General features: G+C 54.0%; 1 protein-coding gene across 2 annotated transcripts in view; it reads left to right on the top strand.

Annotated features, from left to right (window-relative positions):
* Positions 1 to 394: 394 nt before the first annotated feature.
* JDP2 (Jun dimerization protein 2) overlaps positions 395 to 21020 on the top strand; it is a 33086-nt gene continuing 12460 nt past the window's right edge. The window contains exons 1-2 of one of the 2 annotated variants that reach the window (XM_040975265.1): positions 395 to 450; positions 9441 to 9667. In XM_040975265.1, the coding sequence (XP_040831199.1) occupies positions 9467 to 9667 (201 nt within the window). In that variant the 5' untranslated portion in view covers positions 395 to 450; positions 9441 to 9466. Of the gene's footprint in view, positions 451 to 628; positions 853 to 9440; positions 9668 to 21020 lie in introns of those variants that run through there. The other variant, XM_040975266.1, reaches the window with a different exon arrangement.

Raw genomic sequence — 21020 nt, 5'->3', positions numbered from 1 at the left:
GGTAGAGGGGCGCGAGCAGCCGCGAGAGGAGGGCGGCCCGGGCGGTGAAGGTCAGTGGGTGTGAATCGCCGGATCCACACCTCCCCCTCCTTCTCCTCCTCCTCTTCTGTCCCCTCCTTCCTTTCCTCTCCGTCCCCCTCTGACGTCTGGAGCTGGCAGCTCGGCCGGTTCCGCATTCCCGACCCCTCCCCGCCGCCCAGGGGCCGCTATATAGTCGGGGCTGATGCAACCCGTCCCGCCGCCCGCCACTGCCTGCGGGAGGGACGCTCGGCGGCCACGACGGGTGGCGCTGGCGGCGGCGGACGCTGCAGCGGCGGCGGGGCTGGCGCCGCGGCGGCTCCCGGGCCGGGACGGGCCTGGGCAGCGGGCGGCAGCGGCGCGGAGTGGGCACGGCGCCTGCAGCCGGGCCCCGGGCCCCGGGGCGCCGCTTGCGCCCGCGGCTTCTGCACGGTGGGTGCGAGGGTGCGCGCGAGGCGCACGGGCCGCGCAGCTGGGCCGGGCCGGGCTGGGCCGGGCTGGGGCGGGGCGGAGCGCCTCGGCCGCCGGCACCTGGGACGGCCGCCCTCGCGCGGGAGGAGCGCGCTGTGCCCTGGAATCCGGTCTAGGAGCCGCTCGGGGCGCCCCGGACCCCCCGTGCCTTCCCGGCCACGGGTAGCGCGGGGGCACGCTGCAGCTTGGCCCCTCCCGCGAGGCGCCCAGAAGCCGGCGGCTTCCCTCTTGGTTCCAGCCCCGGGGCAGGAGGCTCCGCCGCTGCTTGGGCAGCCTGGGAGCCTCCTCTCCGTCTTCCTCGCGCGCTCTCCTCCCCGGTCCGATTGCGGGGAGGCGCTCTCCTCGGGCGGTGGGGAAGGCGGGGTGAGTGGGGAGCAAAGAAAACGGCCTCTGCCCTGGGAGCTGGAGGAGCTAAGGGGCGGGGTGGGGGGAGGATGACAGGGACCTGCCGGCCTGTCGCGCCCCGCTGCCTTCCATGGCAGGGAGGAAGAGGCTCCCGGAGGGCCCGGGGGAGGGTGTTGGGGAGGGCTGGAGGTCGAGATCCGATGACGGGTGGGCGGGGGGAGGTGCTCCGCGGGGCTGGAATGGGGAGGGTCCCAGGGTGGCCCGGGTCCCCTGAGAGCCTGTCCACTTACATAAGGAGGCGAAGGCATGCCTTCCCGGCGACCAGGCTGCACCCTGTCTAGCCCAGTTTAGAGAATTCTCAACAAGGGCTGGGGGCACAGCTCGGACTTCTGTCTGGACCCCTGGACCCTGAGGGGTGACAAAGCCAGGCTTTTCCTGGGGCATTGGGAAGAGGATCCTGGAGGAAGCCAGGCAGGGATGCAGTGAGAGTGGTGGAAGGGCCACCGTGGGGCCCAATTGCTGGTGGGTCAGCTCTAGTGGTGGGATTGCCTTGCTGGCAGTGTCCCCTCCCCCTCCCCTTCCCTGAGCCTGACCACTTGTGTTCAGGGGGCAGGGCCTCGGGTCTGTGTCCCCAGTGCTTGCACGGTGTGTGTGTGTGTGTGTCCATGGGACAGATTCTCCCTGACTGAGTGGTAGTAGCATGAAGCATGGCACGGGCTGCCGGGGTACCTGCTAGTCCTTCAAAGGCGCGCTGTTAGCCAATCCTGTCTCTTCTCTCCAGTCTCCCTGCCCTGTGGGGTTCTCCAGAAACCTCCCCTTGCTGTGCCTCTGCAGCCAAGCTGGCTGCAGGCACGGGAGATGGCTTATCTCCCTTTGCAGGTTTCCAGGGGAGAGTGGAACCAGGTATTGGGTGTGGGCGTGGTTACACTTTTATATAAACCTGAACTGAGGGGGCGAGGGGGGGGAGAAGCAAGATCCGTTTTTCTCCTGCCCACTGGGATTTAACCTAGCTGGGGTTTGGCAGGATGGACTCCAAGAGCCTCATCTATTCTAGGCAGCTCCAGAACCTTCTGGAAGAGCTGGAAGCTGCAGGGAGATGTGGATGTGGAGGCTTCTAGCTCTTCTCCCAGATTAGCTGCAGCCCCATGCCCAGGCCCCCCAGATGTGGTGCGGGGGACTGCTAAGAAAGGCTGAGAAAGGGGTCTTGCTACTTAGCTTTTGCGACCCTCCCCACCTCCCCAGGGGGAACACACCTTCTGTCCCGACTCCCCAACCTGTTCGCAGTCTGCGTGGGCAGCCTTTTCAACCTGCAGAAGCCTTGGCAGGCCCCTGGGCCTCGCTGGTCATGTGGCCCCTGGTGTTGCAATGGACTGGCTTTTTCTTTTGAGTGTCTCCACTTCCAGCCCCTCACTGCCAAGCAAGGGGGCAACTGGTGGATCCACTGGGCTCGCCTGCCCTGTATTCATTCAGCGGCAGCTCTGCTTGAGTGGTCAGAGGCAGGATGCTGAGTGCCAGCTGCATTCTTTTTTTCTGCTCCAAGATGCAGTTTGCTGTTTTTCCATGTGGGTGAATTATGTTTGAAAGTGAAATGGGTGGAAGAGAAAAATTGTGTGTGTGTGTGTGTGTGTGTGTGTGTGTGTGTGTGTGTGTGTTGGGTATAGGTGCACATACCTCCATAGGCAGGGGGAGAGCAGCAGACACACGGGTGTTCCATTTTCCTTTCATTAAGGCTCTGTGGAGGTGTGTTTGGAAACAGAGGGTCTCCTATGCCTTCAGAGGGTGAGAACACTCTTTTGGCTGCGTCCCGGGCCATATGCAGCTTCGGGTGGCCAATGAAACTGGGTCTGGCTCGTTCTGTTGCTTGTCTTGGCAGTGGGTTCCGTGGCTTGTGTTACCAGCTCTGGAACGGAGGGGCTGCCAAGGTCTGCGCCCGTGTGCATGTGTGAGTGTGTGTGTGTGAGTGTGTGTGTGTGTGCACGCGTGCACTTTTATGTGCATGCGTGTGGTTTGGCCCTCTCGAAACTCTACTGAGACAAATACCTTTGCAACCCACGATTGGAATTTCCAGCCGAGCTTTCTGCACATGGGGGGCCAGCTGAGGGTGGCCTGACCAGAGCCCACCATCCTTGGCGACTTATCTTCCCCATCCCCCCACAGCTCCCCCTTCGTTCTTGGTCTGTCTGTAGCATTTGGTTGCGGTGCTGGTTTCTGAAGTGTGAGCTGGTCCATGGCACTCGTAGCAAAGGACTAAATTGCTTATCACACAGTGCGTCTGTGTCTGGGTTGTGCGCCACTGACTGAAGACAGTTAGGGAAGATGGCAGAGGGGAGAAAGCTTGGCAGGTGCCCGGGTCTCCCCTGGCAGGGAGGACTTCACTGACTGTTTAAGCAGAGGACAAAGCTGTGTTCACAGGCAGCCTTCTGATAAGCCTTTTTCTGGTGTCCAGGGATGAGCATGCATCCCCTAGGGGAGAGATTCCAGATTCTTCTGTGGCCTCGCTGGCTATGCAGGCAACAGGCAGTGTGTAGTGGCTTCTCCCCATCCCAGATACCTCTTGCTGAAGCCTTAGGAGGCCACAGGGATGAGCCCTCCATGTGGCACAGGGTTGGTGTGGATGAAGGACCCAGTGGTGCTGCCCCTCACTCCCAGGGGCCGCCTGGTGGCCATGGCCTTGTGGCCAGTGATCTGGGTAGCTGTTTGGCAGCCTGCAGCGTGGAGAAGACCGCAGGAGAAGCTGAGGCAGAAGGCAGGTTGCTCGGCCTCATTTCCGCAGCTTTGCTGCTCCCCCTGGGCCCAGCATCCCTGGTTGCTACTCTGTAATGAATTTACTAGGATGCATGGCAGCCCTGCTCCTTGCGGGTGGATGGGGAGATTATAGAGCTGGGGTGTGGGAGAGATCTCTGGGGAGAACTTTTAAATGGCTGCAGGGAGGGCAGACCACTGTGGCAGAGAACAATTCAGAAGGAACCTCGGGAAGACCTGGAGCTCCCGGGATGTGTGACTCTGCAGTCCCCAAGTGTAAGTGCTGGTCCAGTCCCTTTTGATTCTGAGCCAGAGGTGTCCTCTTGGCCGCCTTAGGGAGGGCGAGCATCACTGCGCTCACCTTAGAGAAGAGCCCAGGGAAGCATGGCTAGGAGGGGACCAAGGGATGGGATTCAGGCGCTGTGGTTCTAAAGCTTCCCCTCCCACACCCTGCCCTCCCACCTGTCCACCCTCCCTCTGGCCCTGCTACAGGAGGGGCCTTTCCCTGCCTGTCCTCCACATTGCCAGTCCTTTTGCTCCTGGCCGCCTGGATCTGCTTTGTCCTTGGAAGCTGGCTGACCTGTGGTCCCAGGTGGCCGCTCAGCGCCAAGAAGAGCTTGGCTGGGGGTTTTGCAAGATTTGTGGCAGGTTGCTGGCCACTCTTAGGCATCCTGCCGTGCAGCCTCTTCCCTCTTGGATGTGTCCCTGAGATCTGGCTCCCGGGGCCTTCTGCTGATGTGTATGCTCAGTTCCTGGCTTGGTACCAGCCACCTAGTGTTGCTCTGGGGACTTGCCTGTGAACTTCCTCTTTCTCTCCCTTCGTGACCCACTCACCTCCACTTTGTCCCAGCACCTGCCTTGAGCCTTAGCCTGTCTGTACCCACCCGTACCTCCTTCCTGACACCCAGGCCAGCTCTTTTGCCTAGGGGGTAGTATGTCTCTTAAACCTTCCTTTTTCTGGACAGGAAGTTCATGGTTCAGACCCTGTGTTTTAAAATGAACAAGAGATCTTCCATTCACTGGTTCACACCCTGAATGGTCAAAGTCGCCATGGCTGAGCCAGGAGACTGGCATTCCATTCGGATCTCCCCTGGTGCAGCAGCCCAAGCACTTTGTCCTTTTTTCACTGCTTTGCCAGGTCCATTAGCACAGAACAGGGTCGTAAATGGAGCAACAGGCACCCGTATGGGACACTGGTGCCACAAGCAATGGCTTAGCCCTCTGCACCCAACACCCCAACACTGGCCCAATATTGGACACCCTGAAACAAGGACATTCTCAGTAAAGGAAGGATTTTAGATTTCTTAGGGTTGTTTGACATAACAGTTAGCAAGAACAGAAAAAGGAAGAGACAACTGCTAATTGCCTCTGCCTGTGTTCGCTTTGGTGGCGATGAGTGCCCGTGCTCTCTCTCTTGCATCCTGTGGCTTTTCTTCTGCTGTATGATAGAGTGCCCCAAGGAAGTCCAAGAAGCAAGATGTGGGTTCCAGGACTTCAAGTGTTCTCCCCCACCCCAGGACCTGTCTGTGGCCCCTGTCTCTGCCAGCTGACTTTTTAGGGAGCTACATCCCATCACCCATGATCTTGGGCTCAGCGGCAGGCTAGGGGGCGACTGTGACCTTCCCAGCTCTTTCTTCCTGACCTGTCACTCTAGCGTTTCCCCTGTGGCTTTTCTTCCTGGGCTCGAGTCCCACTTGTTGTTTCTGGTAAGTAACCCCAAGTGATGGAGTTGTTTTGCATTCTGGAGGTATAAGGCCCATCCGTTCTCGCCTCCCACTGTGGCTGCTCTGCCAGGGTCCAGGCTGAGGTTGTTTGCCTTGCAGCCCTCCTGGGCCCCACAGGGGAAGCCCGCTGGGTTCTTCCTACAGTGCTTAGTGTGTAGTTAGTTCTCCTTTGCCCGTTCACTTACGTTTCCGTGTGGAAACGGCTGGGCTGCAAGATGAATTCATGTCTTGTCTTCCTTCCTGTATTTTCCTTGAAGTGTGAGCTCCTCCTGGCTCCACCAGCCCCCTTTGTTAGAGATCCCTGAGTCACAACAAAATGGTTCTGTTTCCCAAGTTCACCCAACCTCTCTTCGAGCCTTAGATGGGGTAGCCAGCTCTTTGTAGCTAATGAGGCTCCCAGTAGGAAAGGCAGCTGCCCTTGTCCCGTAGAGCCTCCGTGTGCAGAGAGGGTTGGGATGACTTCTCACCAAAGGTGTGCGTCAACCACTGCTGTGATTGTTTTCTGGGGAGTAGCATGTGCCAGGGACTTTGTGGCTTGCCTCTGAGCGGCGAGGGGCACCCTTGCCTTGTCTACCCAGGAAAGCCTGGTATCCCCTTTCCCTGCAGGGAGAAGCTTGTCCTGGCCATGGGGTCCTAGGGGACTAAGAATGGCAAAAATTCCCTTGGGGCATACCCCCCCCCCACCATACTGCTCTCAGGATTGGGGTGGGAGTAACTGAGGTCTTTATGTGCTTTGGGCTCATGTGTTTGTGTCTCGTTTATACCATCTGTATGAAAATAAAAAGAGGCTGCGTGCCCAGCCCCTGTTCCCAGAACACAGCGGGGCCTGGCTTCCATCTCCTGGCCTTGGCGTAGGCAGAGACGTGAACAGGAGCTTCTGGGGCACAGCAGGTCTCTAGGCTCTGCTGGGGGAAGACAGCACCTGCACGTGTGGTTGGGACCTCAGGAGGAGCATCTCAGCGTCTACGGACAGAGTTTGCCTCCCTCGTGCCGAATTTTGCTGTATTCTGCGTTTCGTATTATCTGTTCACACGTTCATTTATTTATAACCAGCAAGCACTTATCTTTCAGACATGATTTGTTGGTTTGGAGGCAGACAGATAAGAGCTGTCACCCTCTGATTCACTCCCCCAATGCCTGCAGTGGCCAACAGGGAGGCAGAAGCCAAGAGCCAGGAACTCCATCCAGGTCTCACCTGCTACCTCCCAGGGAGTGTGTTAGCAGGAAGCTGCAGTTAAGAGTGTGGCATCTAGCAGGTGTCCTAGCCGCTAGGCTAAAGACCTGCTCTCAGACAGATATTTCTTGACTACTCTTTTGATGCCAGAGTGATGCTCAGCACTGGAGTTACTTAGTGACATCCACCACCCTGGGCTGTACTACCTGAAATCACCCTCCTACTTGCCCGGTGGCCACCTGGCCCAGCCAGGCTCAGTTTTACCCCCACATGAATGGGTCCCTGTCCTGGCTACTATCCCGTTCTCCCCAAGGAGGAAGGCCAAGCAGGCATGCTGTTCATGCATGGCATGCTGGAGTGGGCTCCTGGGGGTAGGTGGGAGGAGCAGCCTATGTCCCTTTCCACGACCAGGAAGAAGTGATCCCTCATTGACCCAGGGTATTGGGGAATGGGAGCCACAGTACATTGAGCTCCCAAATAGGAGAGGTCATAGGTTGCCAGGGGGACATCTGGAAGTTTCCTCAGCTTGGGGCTCTGAGAAGCCTAGTCGTTTGCGCCAGAGAAAGCTATAGGTCTGCGAGACTGGTGTCTAGAAGTCCAGGAGAGGATCATGTCTGCAGTGGGAGACACAGAACAAAAAGGGCAGCCTGAGAATGCTGCGGTTCCCAAATCTGGGGCCCCGGAATCTAGTCCTGGCCCTCGTTCTTTCTGGCTGTGTGACCTTTAGCAAGTTATGAAACCTCTCTGGGCTTGAGTTTCTTCCTGTGCTCAGATCCAGCCAGGGCCTCCTGAGGCTCTCAGACAGCATCTGCACAGGAATGAATCTCAGATCCTTTTCTAAGCTGGCCCTGGGGCCACTGGATGCCAAAGAGGGGGAGAAAGTTTGGGGTGACATGGAGAGGCTGAGGGGACCACATGTGGCAACTGGGTGGATGAGGCATGGATGAAACAACTCAGTGGTATCAGATACCAAGGCATATGGCATGATAGGCAGATGCCACAGGCGTGCGGAGGGCGAAATGGCAGGTCTTTCAACAAAGTTGAAAGTTGGAGGTCTTAGGGCTGATCATGTGCTTTTCCTTTCATAACACAGAAAGCCAGTTTAAGAAAAATGCCTTGGAACTTGGCAGGGGAGTCGAACTTCACCTTTGAAAGTGAGATGGAGTGGTGGCATAGCAAGTTAATCCTCAGCCTGTGGTGCCAGTATCCCATATGGGCGCCTGTTCATGTTCTGACTGCTCTGCTTCCCGTCCAGCTCCCTGCTTATGGCTTGGGAAAGGAGCAGAGGCTGGCCCAGGTCCTTGGGGCCCTGCATCTATATGGGAAATCCAAAAGAAGTTCTTAGCTCCTGACTTAGACCAACCCAGCTTTGGCCATTGTAGCCATTTGGGAAGTGAATCAGTGGAGGGACAATCTCTGTAATACTGACTTTCAAGTTAAATAAATAAATTTTTAAAATAAAAATAAAATAGAGATGGAGAAGATGGCTTGCACTTGTGGACAAAGTGGGCTCTCTGACACGCCCTATCCTTGAATGCTAGACCTGACAGCCTGAATAGGGGCTGGGGGCTATGAGTGTCTCCCTCAAGACCTATTCCTATGTGGGGACAGAGAGCCTGAGACAGTGGCCTAGTGAACACAGTAACTACCTGATGGAGGAGTTCCAGGCATCTGGATAAGATGGCCCCTGTGTGACTGCATACAAGAAGGCATGGAAGAAATGGGTTGACGCATGGTGCAAATTTCCCATGACCTTGCTGAAAACCTTGGGGATGTCTATTTCCATGAAAAGGAACCAGTAAAGGTGGGGACTGGGCTGAGACTTCGTCAGGGTTCCCGAGACGGGGGAGGCTCGCATGTATGTGCAGACAGGTGCGAAGTGAGAAAGATGCTTTCCTGCACGGGACCAGTGTCATGAGCAGCTTGGCACTCACATGCATCTCAGATGCTGAGACACTTTGGGCCTCCCCGGGGCCTGCTGGTTCACAGCAGGTGGCCAGCCAGCTGCCTGGTTAGGTGGGTGGTCAACAGCCTTGGATGAGCCCAGGGCTTTTGGTGGACAAGCTGTCATCACTGACCTCCATACCTTGAAGTGGCAGTTTCTTGCCTGTGAACTTCCCTCAGTCAAAGAAAGAATAAACATCGCTTCAGTGATGACCTGTCTGCTTGATGTCTTCTTTTCATGCCTGAATCTTCCTTTGCTTATAAACCGCATGCGTCGGGCACAGCTCAGAAGTACGTGTGCTTGTCGAGTATAGAGACCTTAGAGGAATTTTGTAAGCTCCTCTAGGAAAGCTCATGCTAATTAATTCTGTCTCCTTCGTCTCGCAGATAGCGCGAGTGTGCACACACACACACGCCTCTAACCTAGGCTTTGCTTCATCATGTATTCAGGGTGGCTTCACAAGCCTACAGAATGGGATGTGTGATTCGAGGGGAGGCACCCTGCCAAATTAAAAATAGCTCCCTCTTGAACAGGTGCAAAGGTATTTGAGATGCTGTCGTTAGGATTCCATCTCTTCCCAGGCAATGTGTTCCCAAAGGTCTCAGTTCCCCCAGGGGTGATCATGGGTCTTCAGGAACAAGTCTTCTTCCTCCTGTGCTAAGAGGGGTGGGTGGGGAGCTCAAACCTGGTGTCCTAGCGCTGCTGGGAGGGCTACCATGGGGCCTGATGCCTAACAGAGGCTGAATACATAGATATTGCCGGTGATTGGGTTAAGTGTTGCTTCTTATTTTTCTTTTCTTTTTTTAAAAGCCAGATGCCCTTGGCAGTGCCAGGGATGATCTTGGTATGAACTGCATTGATCACACTTTTCCTCCATGGCAGGAAGAACACCAAGGAAGGAAGAGCGACTGGGAAGTAAAAGAATTTAGGGGCATGTTAGTGAAAGAAGGGATAGATCCTGTGGAGCCCCCTTCCCAGCCAGGTGACCGCTCCTGCTTTCTCTTACTTCCCTCCTCTCCAGGCTGGTCTGCCACTTCTCCTCCTGCTATGATGCCTGGGCAGATTCCGGACCCTTCGGTGACCGCAGGCTCTCTGCCAGGGCTTGGCCCCCTGACCGGACTCCCCAGCTCGGCCCTGACGGTGGAGGAGCTGAAATACGCCGACATCCGAAACATCGGGGCCATGATCGCGCCCTTGCACTTCCTGGAGGTGAAGCTGGGCAAGAGGCCCCAACCAGTCAAGAGTGAGGTGAGTGAGCCTATTATCCCCCAGGGGAGAAGGCCTGGTGTGGAGCCCCGGGCTCTGGCCCTGAATGCGTCCTCTGGGACCTCAGCCTTGCTGCTCACAAGTAGTGTGAGGATTGGTACCTGCATGTCACCCTGGCAGCATCCTGGGCCTCAGATCAGAGGAATGAGAATCTGCATTTTTACCAACACCCCGCTCCCATCCCCTGGACACCAGGACATACTGAGTTTGTAGGGCTGGGGCAGGAGGCTTAACTGTCTCTGATTTTTTAACAGAGGAAGATGATGAGGGTGGCTGTAAAGAGTGGCATCCTGGCAGCCAGGAAGATGATAGAAATGAGTGTCCCTGATTGGAAAGTGGACCAGGGCATGCTGGTGTGGCGTTTATGTTCAAACATTGTTACCCCTGGTCATTTCATTGGCTCAGCACCTCTGGGCCCCTGTCTAGAGCTAAACATGGGACCTTGGAAGGAAGGTGGTATGGCCTCCGAAGCAGCTGCCTGAGCTGGACACGCCTCACTTGCCCCGTATTGTCAGTTTACAGTGGGGTTTGCCGATGACCCATGCATGGATCCCCCCTTCCTCAGGTCCCTCACACCTGCAGCTCTCAAGCCTCACTTGCCAACAGAAAAAAAAGACAGGGGGTGGGGCAGCTTTTCCCAGGGGAGTGGGGAAAACAGAAGTCCCCCATAGGGTCGAGCATCGCATCGGTGTGGTGCACGCCCCCAGCCACCTGCCTGGGACTGACTTTTTGCTCAAAGGCCAGTCCATAAGGCTCCCTGTCCCCCACCTCCTGCCAACAGGGCCACTGATCAATGTCCTGACCCTGCCACCAGGAGGGTAGATGGAGCCAGAGTGGCAGGTGGAGAGGAGGCTGTGGGGGAAGTCTCACAGGATCATCTGGTGCTTATGGGGGCAGGGTAGACCCTCTGCCTGGCTGAGAGCTCACCTACAGGCTGCAGAGAGGGATATGGGGGCAGTTGGGTTCATTATGCTTGGCCAGGGGTGGCAGGGTGTCCTTTGGTGAGCCGGGATTGGAATTTGGGTGTGTTTACCTTGGCCCGTATGGTATTTTAAAAGGAACTTGAACCAACATCTCACTTGAGGTTTGCGTTTCAAGCTAAGGGAAGGTCTAGGCATACGGCTATTGCTGCAGCTGGGCTCAGGCCCCTGCGTTGCCCTGTTCTCACTCTTGCTTATGCCATGGGCTCCGGTTTTGTTATTGGCACCTGCCTTTATTCACCTCCACTGCCGCTCCCTCTGCTAGCCCTGGCCCTGAAGACACATGGATCAGGTGCATTACAGGTGCTGCAAAGGCTGGAGTTATAGCAGGAAAGGGGCTTCTGAGTCAAGTGCAGACCGTCAGCCTTTCTGATCTTGCTCATGGTTTGCTTTCCTTAAGGAGACCCTGTCTTGGCCCTCTGGAGGCCGGGCCCACTCCTTAACCTGCTTCTGGAAGGTCAGTAACTGAACTGTTCGACCAGGCCAGGGGTTGGTGCAGAGCCAAAAGGCTAAGGACTGGCCCAGCTGGGGTTAGCCTGGGGGCTGAATGAGTCACCCCTCCATGAAAAGCACTGGAAAAGTTGGCTTTTTTCTTTCTTTCTTCCTTTTTTTTTTTTTTTTGGAAAAAGTCTTTATTTGGAATGGGTATTTTTACATCTCACAGCCAGCCCCCAATTGGTGGCATGTGCCCCATACCTAACAGTGACACGTTGTCCTCACAGGCACCCCCTCCCCACGCCCAAACAGGCACCATCCAGGCCGTGAAAATAACACGCCGTTTTTAGGGCGTATTTGCATGTCCTCTCACTCGCTGTCAGCCTGCAGCACTGCGGGGAAGCGCGGGCAGATGGAGCCTGGAGCTCTGCCTGCACCAGGAGCTGACCTCCAGTGCTTCCTAGGTCAGATCCATGAGCCTGAGATCCCGGGCTGGGGCCCCTTCCTGGAACCACCGACACCCCAGGCACATTGGGAGAGAAGCTGCAATGGAGGCGCCTGCGCTTTACACATGTGTTTGCATATGGACTTTCCCATGAGCATCTGAGCCTGGCAAGGGTCTCTTGAATGCTAATCAGGTGGTAGCCCACGTTTGTTACGCCCTGAATCTGGAGCAGGCCTGCTGCTCAGAGCCCAACATGCAAGAGCTCCTTTACTCACTCCCGGGAACCAGGTTATTTCAGGGTAGAGAGGAGGAATGCAAGGTCGGGGTGGAAGCCAAATCCCTTGGTTCACCCTGCCGGGGAGGGCGGCCGGATGGTGGTGTTGCTGTTGCCAGCATGGCCAGCCGCTGGCCATATCCTGTTCATGCTGAGCCAAGCACCAGGCACGGGTCGAGGCACAGATCCTGGCTTGCTACACCCTGCTTTTCTTACACAGGAGTTCTATGAAGTCATTACTGTTGTCACGCAGGTGCTGACACTGCAGGGCTGAGAGAGGCCCAAGGTCAACGAATGGGAAATGAGCCACAGCTCTAACCTTAGGCCTCTCATGCCCTTGCAGCCCTTCCAGGCTTCCTAGCAGGGTTCCGTGTGATTGTTTGGACACGACACAGCCTGGCTGAGCACTGAGCCCTGCGATTCTGCAGCCTCATGGGTTTCTCAACCACTGGGTGTCGGGTAGGGGGCAGTGGCGGCTGTTTCAAAACTTGGTTTTGCAGAGATCAGCTGTCTCCTGGGCCATGTCCAAGTGCACAAGGCAGGGCAGTAAAAGAAAAGTGGGAGAATGTAGTGAAACAGCAGGTTTAGTGGATTCCAAAGTGCTTTGTGCTGCTGTTGTTACTGTTGTGATCTGGTTAGCAACTACTGCTGTGGTGCCAGCCTCGTACCTTTTGTTCAGTCACTCTTGGTTAAGCACCTACTGTGTACCAGGCACAATCCTGGAGATGAGCTGTGGACCAAATGGGCATGGTTCCTCCCCTCTTTGGGGCTACCTTTTACAGCAAAGGCATCCCCAGTAAGCACTTTTACACACAATGAGAAAGTGACAGAGTGGTCTGTGCAGGGAAAAAGAATTAAACAGCCCAAGGCATGGAAAGTGGCAGGTCAACTCGTAGGCCTCCCTACCCCTCACCAGCCAGTCCCCAGTGGCCTGAAAGTGTTAGCCCTCCCCCTGTGTGTCTGAGGGCCTTGGCAGCTCCATCCTGCCTCAGCACCTGGAATGCACCTGCCACTGAGACGGCGCAGCATGCACAGAGGCTGCAGCCTGGGACCCTTCACCCCTGGGCTATACTTTGCAGCCTTTTCCAGCATGCTTGGGCTGACTGGCCTTTAGGAGATGGGTTGCAAACTGTCCTTCCAAGGGTGGTGGCTTTCTTTTTCCTCTTTTCTTGAAGGGAGTAGGTTGCTATATTTAAAAGCCAAGAAACGTGGACTTTCTGTTTTTTGTTTTTGTTTTTTAATGGAATTTCAGTGCTCATGGGCCTACATCCTCCTAGGCACTGGAGGTGAGTGGCAGGTGTCACAGCCTCAGCATGAATTTCTTCATTCTCCTCAGTCCCCACTGCTCCCTGTGGCCCCCACTCAGACCAGCCTGGTTGCGGGTTCATGTCCTGTGTTTGAGATCCCAAGGGCAGACACATGTCTTTGTACTTCTCCCAGACTATGTGCAGTGCCTCAAGGGTGTTGGTTTACTGTATCCCTTGGCTATTCGCTTTCTGTCTCCCAATTTGTACCTCTAAACGCTTCTTCTTCTTCTTCTTATTATTATTTCTGACCTTTAGTGACTTCAGGCAGACAGAAAGAGAACATTATGAAAATCAAACCCACAGTTCCTAAACTTGCCTGATCATGAACATGGCTTGGGGAAACTTCCTAAAGATACCAGCTCCCAGCCCTCAGCCCTGGAGTTAGCACCCAGGTGAGGGTAGAGGCCAGGGCGACTCAGAGGTGACAGGTGCGTCAGGGAACAAAACTCTGAGCTGTCTGTCCTTTTCCTAAAGTCATTCTGACTCTTGTCAGGGGACACTGGGTGGCTTCACGCTGAGGATGTTCAGGAGCCACCCCTCCTCACCAGCTGGCACAGTTTCCTGTGGCACAGTTTTCGTGTTCCAGCTGCTGAGTGAGGCAGTGTCCCTGTCATTTCCAGAGCCAGTGGTTATCGGTTGCACATGTGTGACTCCCAGCCACTCCAGGGCCCTCCTATAGAGCGTCTCCATAACGTCCCCTTTGGGTGAAATGTGAGTTGAGCTCTGTGGGGCACACGGTGGTCTGGTAAGTGCAACCTCTTAGCCGCAGATGTTCTTTCCAGATGTTCATGAAAGAAACCAACGTGTTCTTCCTCCACGTTAACCTGGAGTGGAAGAATTTGCCCCAGATCAGCTGATGTGCCCAGGAAATTTTGGCCTAAGAATATCTGTTTGTTTGTTTGTTTTAAATTATTTGAGGTGCAGAGGCATGGTGAGGAAGAGAAACCAAGAGGGAGAGACTCCATCTGTTGGTTCACTCCCCAAACACTAGTCACTGCCAGGACTGGACCAGGCCAGAGCCAGGATCCAAGAACTCAATCCAGGTCTCCCGCATGGGTGGCAGGAATCCAATTGGCAGAGTCACTGCTGCAGAATGCACATGTGTAGAAAGCTGGAGTCAAGAGCCTAAGCTGGAATTGGACTCCCATTCTGCATGGACCTCCTGCAGGATACAGACGTCTTAACACGCCATGTTGAATGCCCGCCCCACACGCTTGGGTATTTAGTGATTTAAAATGCAACAAGGCAGCTTGCTGACATTTTTTTTTAGCAGCTCTTGCATAATCGGTTTTTAATTTGTGGCTGTTTGGAATAGCATTGGCTTTCTTTCCCCTGACTCAGATGCTTTTTCCGTCTCATGCTTGTTTGGCAGAGAGATTCAATCTGCCCTTCCGTGGAGCAAAATCTCCCAACTCATCTTTGAAATCCTGCATTTCTACTTTGGTTCTCTCACTTGGTTAGCACAGCTTCTAAAAGCTGGTAGCACCTCCTCTTTTAAAGATTAGTGCATTAATATTTTTGAAAGGCAGAGTGGCAAAGAGGGAGGGAGAGCAGTCCTCTATCAGTTGGTACACATCACTCTGCAAGTACCTACAACAACCAGGCCTGGACCAGGCCAAAGTCAGCATCCAGGAACTCCATCTGGGTCTCCCGTATGGGTTACAGGGGTTCAAGTACTTGAGCCATCACCTACTGTCTCCCAGAATGCATTGACAGGGAACAGCATTGGAGGTGGAGTAGCTGGCACTAGCTCTATCACTTGGCTATGGTATGTGGGCATGGGGAGCCCCAGATTTTTTTTAAGATTTATTTATTTGTATTGGAAAGGTGGGTATACAGAGGGGAGGAGAGACAGAGAGGAAGATCTTCCGTCCGATAGTTCAATCCCCAAGTGAGCTCAACAGCTGGAGCTGAGCCAATCCTAAGCCAGGAGCCAGGAGCTCTTCTGGGTCTCCCATGTGGGTATAGGGTTCCAAGGCTTTGGGCCATCCTCAACTGCTGTCCCAGGCCACAAGCAGGGAGCTGAATGGGAAGCAGGGCCACTGGGATTAAAACCGGCGACCGTATGGGATTCCAGCGTGTGCAAGGCAAGGACTTTAACTACTATGCTATCTTGCCGGACCCGGGACCCCCCAGATTTAAGCTGCTACACTGTGGCACCTGCCCCTGGCTCCTTTTTAAACAAACAGCTTTGAGGGAGCATGAGGGGCCATTGAGACAGCTGTGCTGTGTTTCACTTTCTTTTGAGTCTTCTTGGGTACCATTCCCTGCATATTCAGGTGTTCATGGGGGTTCTAAAGCTTTCATTTAAAATTCTAGGTCAGTTTTCTGCCCTCTTGACCTTGCCTCATGCTGGGTTCCACATAGAGATGGTGATGGGGATGTGGCTTGTTTTTTTCTAGTTTTAATTATTGCTCATTTGAGAGACAGTGAGAGAGAGAGAAAGACTGTCTCGTGCTTCATTTCCCAAAGGCCTCTTCCATCCAGGGAAGCTGATGCTGCGAGTCAGGAACTCCATCCAGGTCTCCCACCAGGGTGACAGAAACTCAGTCACTTGAGCCATCACTGCAGCTTCCCAGTCTGTTGGTAGGCATCTGGAGGCAGGAGTCGGAGCTGGGGTTGAACCTCTGGTCATAGATGGGAGACTGCAGGCATCTCCACACTGGGCTACACCAGTGAATTTGTGGTGGTCTTAGCAGATATCAGGCTTTGCTGCTGAAAAGCTCAGGGAGTTCTGTGGATGGTTCTAAGAGTTTCAGTGGGATTCATCATTGTAGCCATCTCTTCTTAATTTTTTATAAGACTTACTTATTTTTATTAGAAAGTCAGATTTTACAGGGAGAAGGAGAGACAAAGATCTTTCATCTGCTGGTTCATTCCCTGAGTGGCTGCAATGGCTGGAGTTGAGTCAATCCAAAACTGGGAGCCAGGAGCTTATTCTGGGTGTCCCACATGGGTGCAGGGTCCTAGGGCCATCCTCTACTGCTTTCCCAGGCCACAAACAGGGAGCTGGATGGGAAGTGGAGCAGCCGGAATATGAATGGGTACCCATGTGGGATCCTGGCAGTTGCAAGGCAAGGACTTTATCTGCTAGACTACCTTGCCAGGCCCCATCGTAGCTGCCTCTTAAGGGTTGCTATGACAATTAAGTAATTAATGCAGATAAAGGTTTTGTGGGGTGCCTGGTGGTTAACAGGATGCAAGGCAGGATTGTGATTCATATTTTCCCATAGGTTGGTGATGCAAGGTCATTTGAATCAGTGATTCAAACACTTGGTCCTTGGGCTTTCATTCCTTGGAGAGTCCTTGGACATGGAGGGGCGGCCTGTGTTTTTGGAGGTGCTCTGGTGTCTTGGGAGCAAAGGACAATGTCCTGCCTGCTACTGGAGCCTGGGCAGAGCTCTAGCTTTGGGCTCAAGAGGCTTGGCTGTTGGTGTCACTCATTCCCAAGAGGCACCTCAGGCAATCCAACTGGCCCTTCAGACCAGCTGAAACTTCAGGTGTCTCAGTGCAGAGACTGAGTGGGCTGGTGTGCTGCTGACTTTGACTCCAGTGCTTTGTGTTGCTGGGCTGCCTTTAGTAGGGAACCCATCAGCCCCTCTAACAGCACCGACCATAGCCTGGGTCGGTGGCCAGCAGGCCTTCTTGTTGGGACTTTTTACGAGTTCGGATGCAGCTGGAGTTTCTGTTGTCAACCCAAAAGCTCTTCTTCCCTCTGCTTTCCTCTTGGCTGCCTGTGTCACCCTCATCTTGTTTCCTGTGTTGTTAAAGTCATTGCCGATTCTCACCAACCACCACTGGATTTTCAGCAGCCTTACAAGGTCTCAGTGCTGGTATGTTACTTTACTGGTGTCCCCAGAGCCAGTGTGGACTGCGAGTGAGGAAAATAAGTCCTCTCTTGGCTGAGGCTCATCCGGCTGAACGACTGTGGAGCCATTTAGTCTCCTCTGCCCCATTGCACAAGGCAACATGGCCTGAAATTGGAGCTCAGAGACCTATAGGGATATGGGAAGAGAGTCTGGCAGGGGTGGACATGCTCAGGGGTGCGGAGGGAGGGAGGGAGGCTGGACCTCTTCTGGTTGTAGCCCTCTTGGAAGGCTGTGGGCATCACACCCCATGGGGGCTCTTGGGCTAGGCTCTGCTCTATGGTGACAGGGCCCATATGGTGAAGACCCAGCATAGTGCACGCTGAAACGGCCAACTCTTCCCTCTCCTATGTCCCCATTCCACGATACTCCAGCCCCCACCCACGAAAACCTATGGCTCTCTGGAAGCAAAGTAGCAAAAAGCCAGATGTTGTCCCGGTGTAGGTCAGTTCTGGAGTGACTACCGCACTCACAGCTTGCATTGGCTCCCTCGGACACAGTGGAGGTGATTAGTTACAAGATTTTCCATCCATTGGAACCATTGCCCTGGCTGCCACAAAGAAGGGAGTTGAATTGTTGTCTCTCAGGCGTGAGATAAGAGAATGAAAACCAAATTATGCTTCAGATGTGAGGGTGTCACATTTCAGGTAATCTGGGAACGTACAGGAAGCTGCCCAGCAGGTGCATGAAGAGGTGCAGGAAATGGGACTCCCAGGTGTGTCCTGTCGAGGCGGGCCTCCTTCTTGAGATGCTGTTCGAATGAGAGAATGAGGTCAGTGGTCCCCAGAGGCTGAAAGTGTGTTGATCCCATTAGTGCCACCTTGGATGAAGATCTGCAATGCAGGTTGAGCAGGAGACAAGGTGTGAGATAAGCTGAGCGTAAGTTAAAAATAGACTGGAGTCGGGTGAGGGACAGCCAGTGTTTAGCCTAGTGATTTAATGTGTCAGCAGCCCCCATCAGAGTCCCTGTATTTGATTCCCAGTTCTGGCTGTGGACTCCAAGTCCCAGTTCGTTAGTTGGGTTTCCACTGTGCCCATGTGGGAGACAAGCATTGAATTCCCTGTTGCCTTCTGCTCTGGCCCATCCCAGGTCATTGAGGAAGAGAATAAGGCAGTGAGTGAGGCATTTGAGGAGTGAGGCAGGGGGTGGGAATTCTCCCCCGGTATTAAATAAATGCACAAATAATAGGGAAGAGGAAGCTAGGCATGCAAATCCCCCAGTGGAGCTCCTGAATTAGTAGCCATGGTTATTAAAACCGTCATTTAGGGCCGTGGCCATGAGGAAACCCTGGGCTGGGTAGAGTGATTTTCTTCCCCTTTGCGGTTATTTTCTTTATTCTTTTCTTTTTCTTTCTTTCTTTCTTTCCTTTTTTTTTAAAAAATTTGATGCTTGAGGCTATCTGGAAGCAAAGATGACCATCAGTCAGGATTTTGAACACAACAGGAGATATGGTATAAAACCATGATTTTAGAAAATATATGCATTTTTTTTTAAAAAAAGAGGTATTTTTTTTTTATTACAAAGTCAGATATGCAGAGAGGAGGAGAGCCAGAGAGGAAGATCTTCCGTCCACTGATTTACTCCCCAAGTGGCCACAATGGCCGGAGCTAAGCCGATCCGAAGCCAGGAGCTAGGAGCCTCCTCTGGGTCTCCCACACGGGTGCAGGGTCCCAAGGCTTTGGGCCGTCCTCTACTGCTTTCCCAGGCCACAAGCAGGGAGCTGGATGGGAAGCAGGGCCACCCAGATTAGATCCTCTCACGTGCGAAGCAAGGACTTCAGCTGCTAGACTACTGCGCCGGACCCAAAACTATGTGCATTTTTTAAAAAAAAAATTGATAGAAAAACAGAATGCCATCCATCTGCTAGTTCTCTCCCTCCAAAACAACCACAACAGACAGAACTGGGTCACACTGGAGTTGGGAACTCAACCCCAGATCTCCCCTGTGAGTGCTAAGACCCCAAGTACCTGAACTGTTACTTGTGCCTCCCAGGGTACGCGTTCACAGGAAGCAAAGCTGGGGCTTGAACCAGGCAGTTACGCTACCTGTCAGAGGTATCCCAAGTGGTACTTTCATTGCTCACTGCATGAAAGGCCTGTCCCTAAGGCAGTGATTTGTAATTCTAGCTCCTCACTAGAATCTTCTAGAGAACCTGGCAAGAAATACTACTTCTGATTTGGTTGGTGTGGGTGGGGCTGGCAGGTGGTCTCGCCTGCAGCCATTGACTGAACGTCCTAGTACAGTGGACACTAGCCCTGCTGTTGCTGGGAGGAGCCAGGACACCTGTGTTCAGGAGAGGCCTCCTATCCCCAACACTTCCCCTCGTTTCACTTGACATCTTGCAAGCCTCTTTATGGGACAGTAACTCCTCTGATCTCCCCGGGGGCTGGTCAAGAAAGTCCCTATTATTGTTAAGAAAGTAGGCTAAGGCACTTGCCAGGGGTTCATCCTGAAATTATCATTCTATTTCTTCCCCTGAACGAACACACACACACACACACACACACACACACACACACACACACACACACGAGCTCCAGCCAATGATCAGGTCTAGCACCTTGAATAGTGCTGCCCAGGTGACAGTTGGCGCAGGTTCATCTCTTTGGTCTCACCTCAGTCCTTCACCACTGGGCGTCCTGAGAGTTGCTAGGCGAGCTGACCTCTCATCCAGCTCACCTCTCTCCCCGCCCATTACTGTCTGTAGGTAACTGCCCATCCAGGTGTGCCAGGCAAACATGGAGACAGGAATAGCGCAGGGGGCTGCGGCTGCCCCCTTGTGTCTTCTGCATTCATCACAGTGTGTCTTCTGTTCTCATGGCATGGCCATCCTGGCGACGTGATACAACGCTGAGCCTTGGAATTAAAATCCTGCCATTGCAGTGATCTTCAAACAAGAGGCTTCTGCTGCCAGGGCTGCATCTGGAGTGCTGGCTGTGGGGGTTGGCAGAGAGCGGTGCCAATGCCTGAAAGCTTGGGGCAGTGTAAATGGCTCGAGTCTTACCCTGAACCTGCTGAAGCAGCTGTTCTGCGGGGTGGAGCGGAGAAACCTGTGCTGTGGTGAGCCCCCCAGGGCATGCTGATGCTATCTGCCAGCTAAAATGATTTCATTTCCCTTCCACTGTGACTGATCAGTCTCAGATCCTATCTGAGAATGGCTACAGAGTTCTAAACAAAATTACTTTTTTTTTTTCCTTCTTAAAACCCAGCTCTAACTGCCAGATGGTGCCTGCCATTGCCATCCTGCTACCTGCATTTCGTATTTGTGTAAGGCTGGGGCTGAGTCAGCACACAGCTTTTTTCAATTCCAAACCAGCTCTTGCCCCGTCTTGAGCTCCTCGACTTGGCATCGTTGGTATCAGAGCCCTCAGGAGCTCCCCAGTTAATTTAGCTGTCCTGCTAGTCGGTAGGAGGTTCCTTTATTGTTCTGGAAGAGAGAGGTTCCCATGCCAGAGGAGGTCGTATTTACTGTCCAGAGATCTCGGCATTTGAATCCAAGCGCTGGGCGTCTCCCCCACCATCTCCAGGCCAGGTCTTCCTGCTTGTGAACTCTCAAGATCCCTCATCAGCCACTGCCCAGACCCCTCCAGGGTCAGGCCGCTCTTCTGCTGAGTGATTGGTCTCTCCTCTAGGCTTTGTGCCTCAAAGAGACCGGCTGGGATTCATGTGCCAGTGTGTCGGCCGCATGCTTCGCATATAGATGAAAAGGCGCTGCTGTGGTGGGGGCATGATGGCGCCCAGGACCTTGTTTTTCACCTTCACGATGAAAGATGAACGGCTTCCAGGGGTGTTGTGGGAGGGGACGTGACAGGCTCGTCTATGCTGGCCAGCGTGAGACTTTGAGAGCAATGCTGCTCCTAAATATGCCATGCAGGGGCTGCGTCTTCGTTGCATCAGAGGCGGCATCTTCTTTGTCTCTTTTCATCCAGTGCAAACTGCTGTGCAGTGTGCTATGAACTCTTGGAGAAGCCACTGCATTTTTTTTCCCTCGCCCCTGCCGATGTATTCTGCCCCTCCCCACTCTTTT

The sequence above is a fragment of the Ochotona curzoniae genome, unplaced genomic scaffold (genome assembly GCF_017591425.1).
Source record: "Ochotona curzoniae isolate NIBS_2020 unplaced genomic scaffold, NIBS_Ocur_1.0 contig_2688, whole genome shotgun sequence".
NCBI classification, from domain to species: Eukaryota; Metazoa; Chordata; class Mammalia; order Lagomorpha; family Ochotonidae; genus Ochotona; species Ochotona curzoniae.
This window is presented reverse-complemented; position numbering and strand designations above follow the sequence as displayed.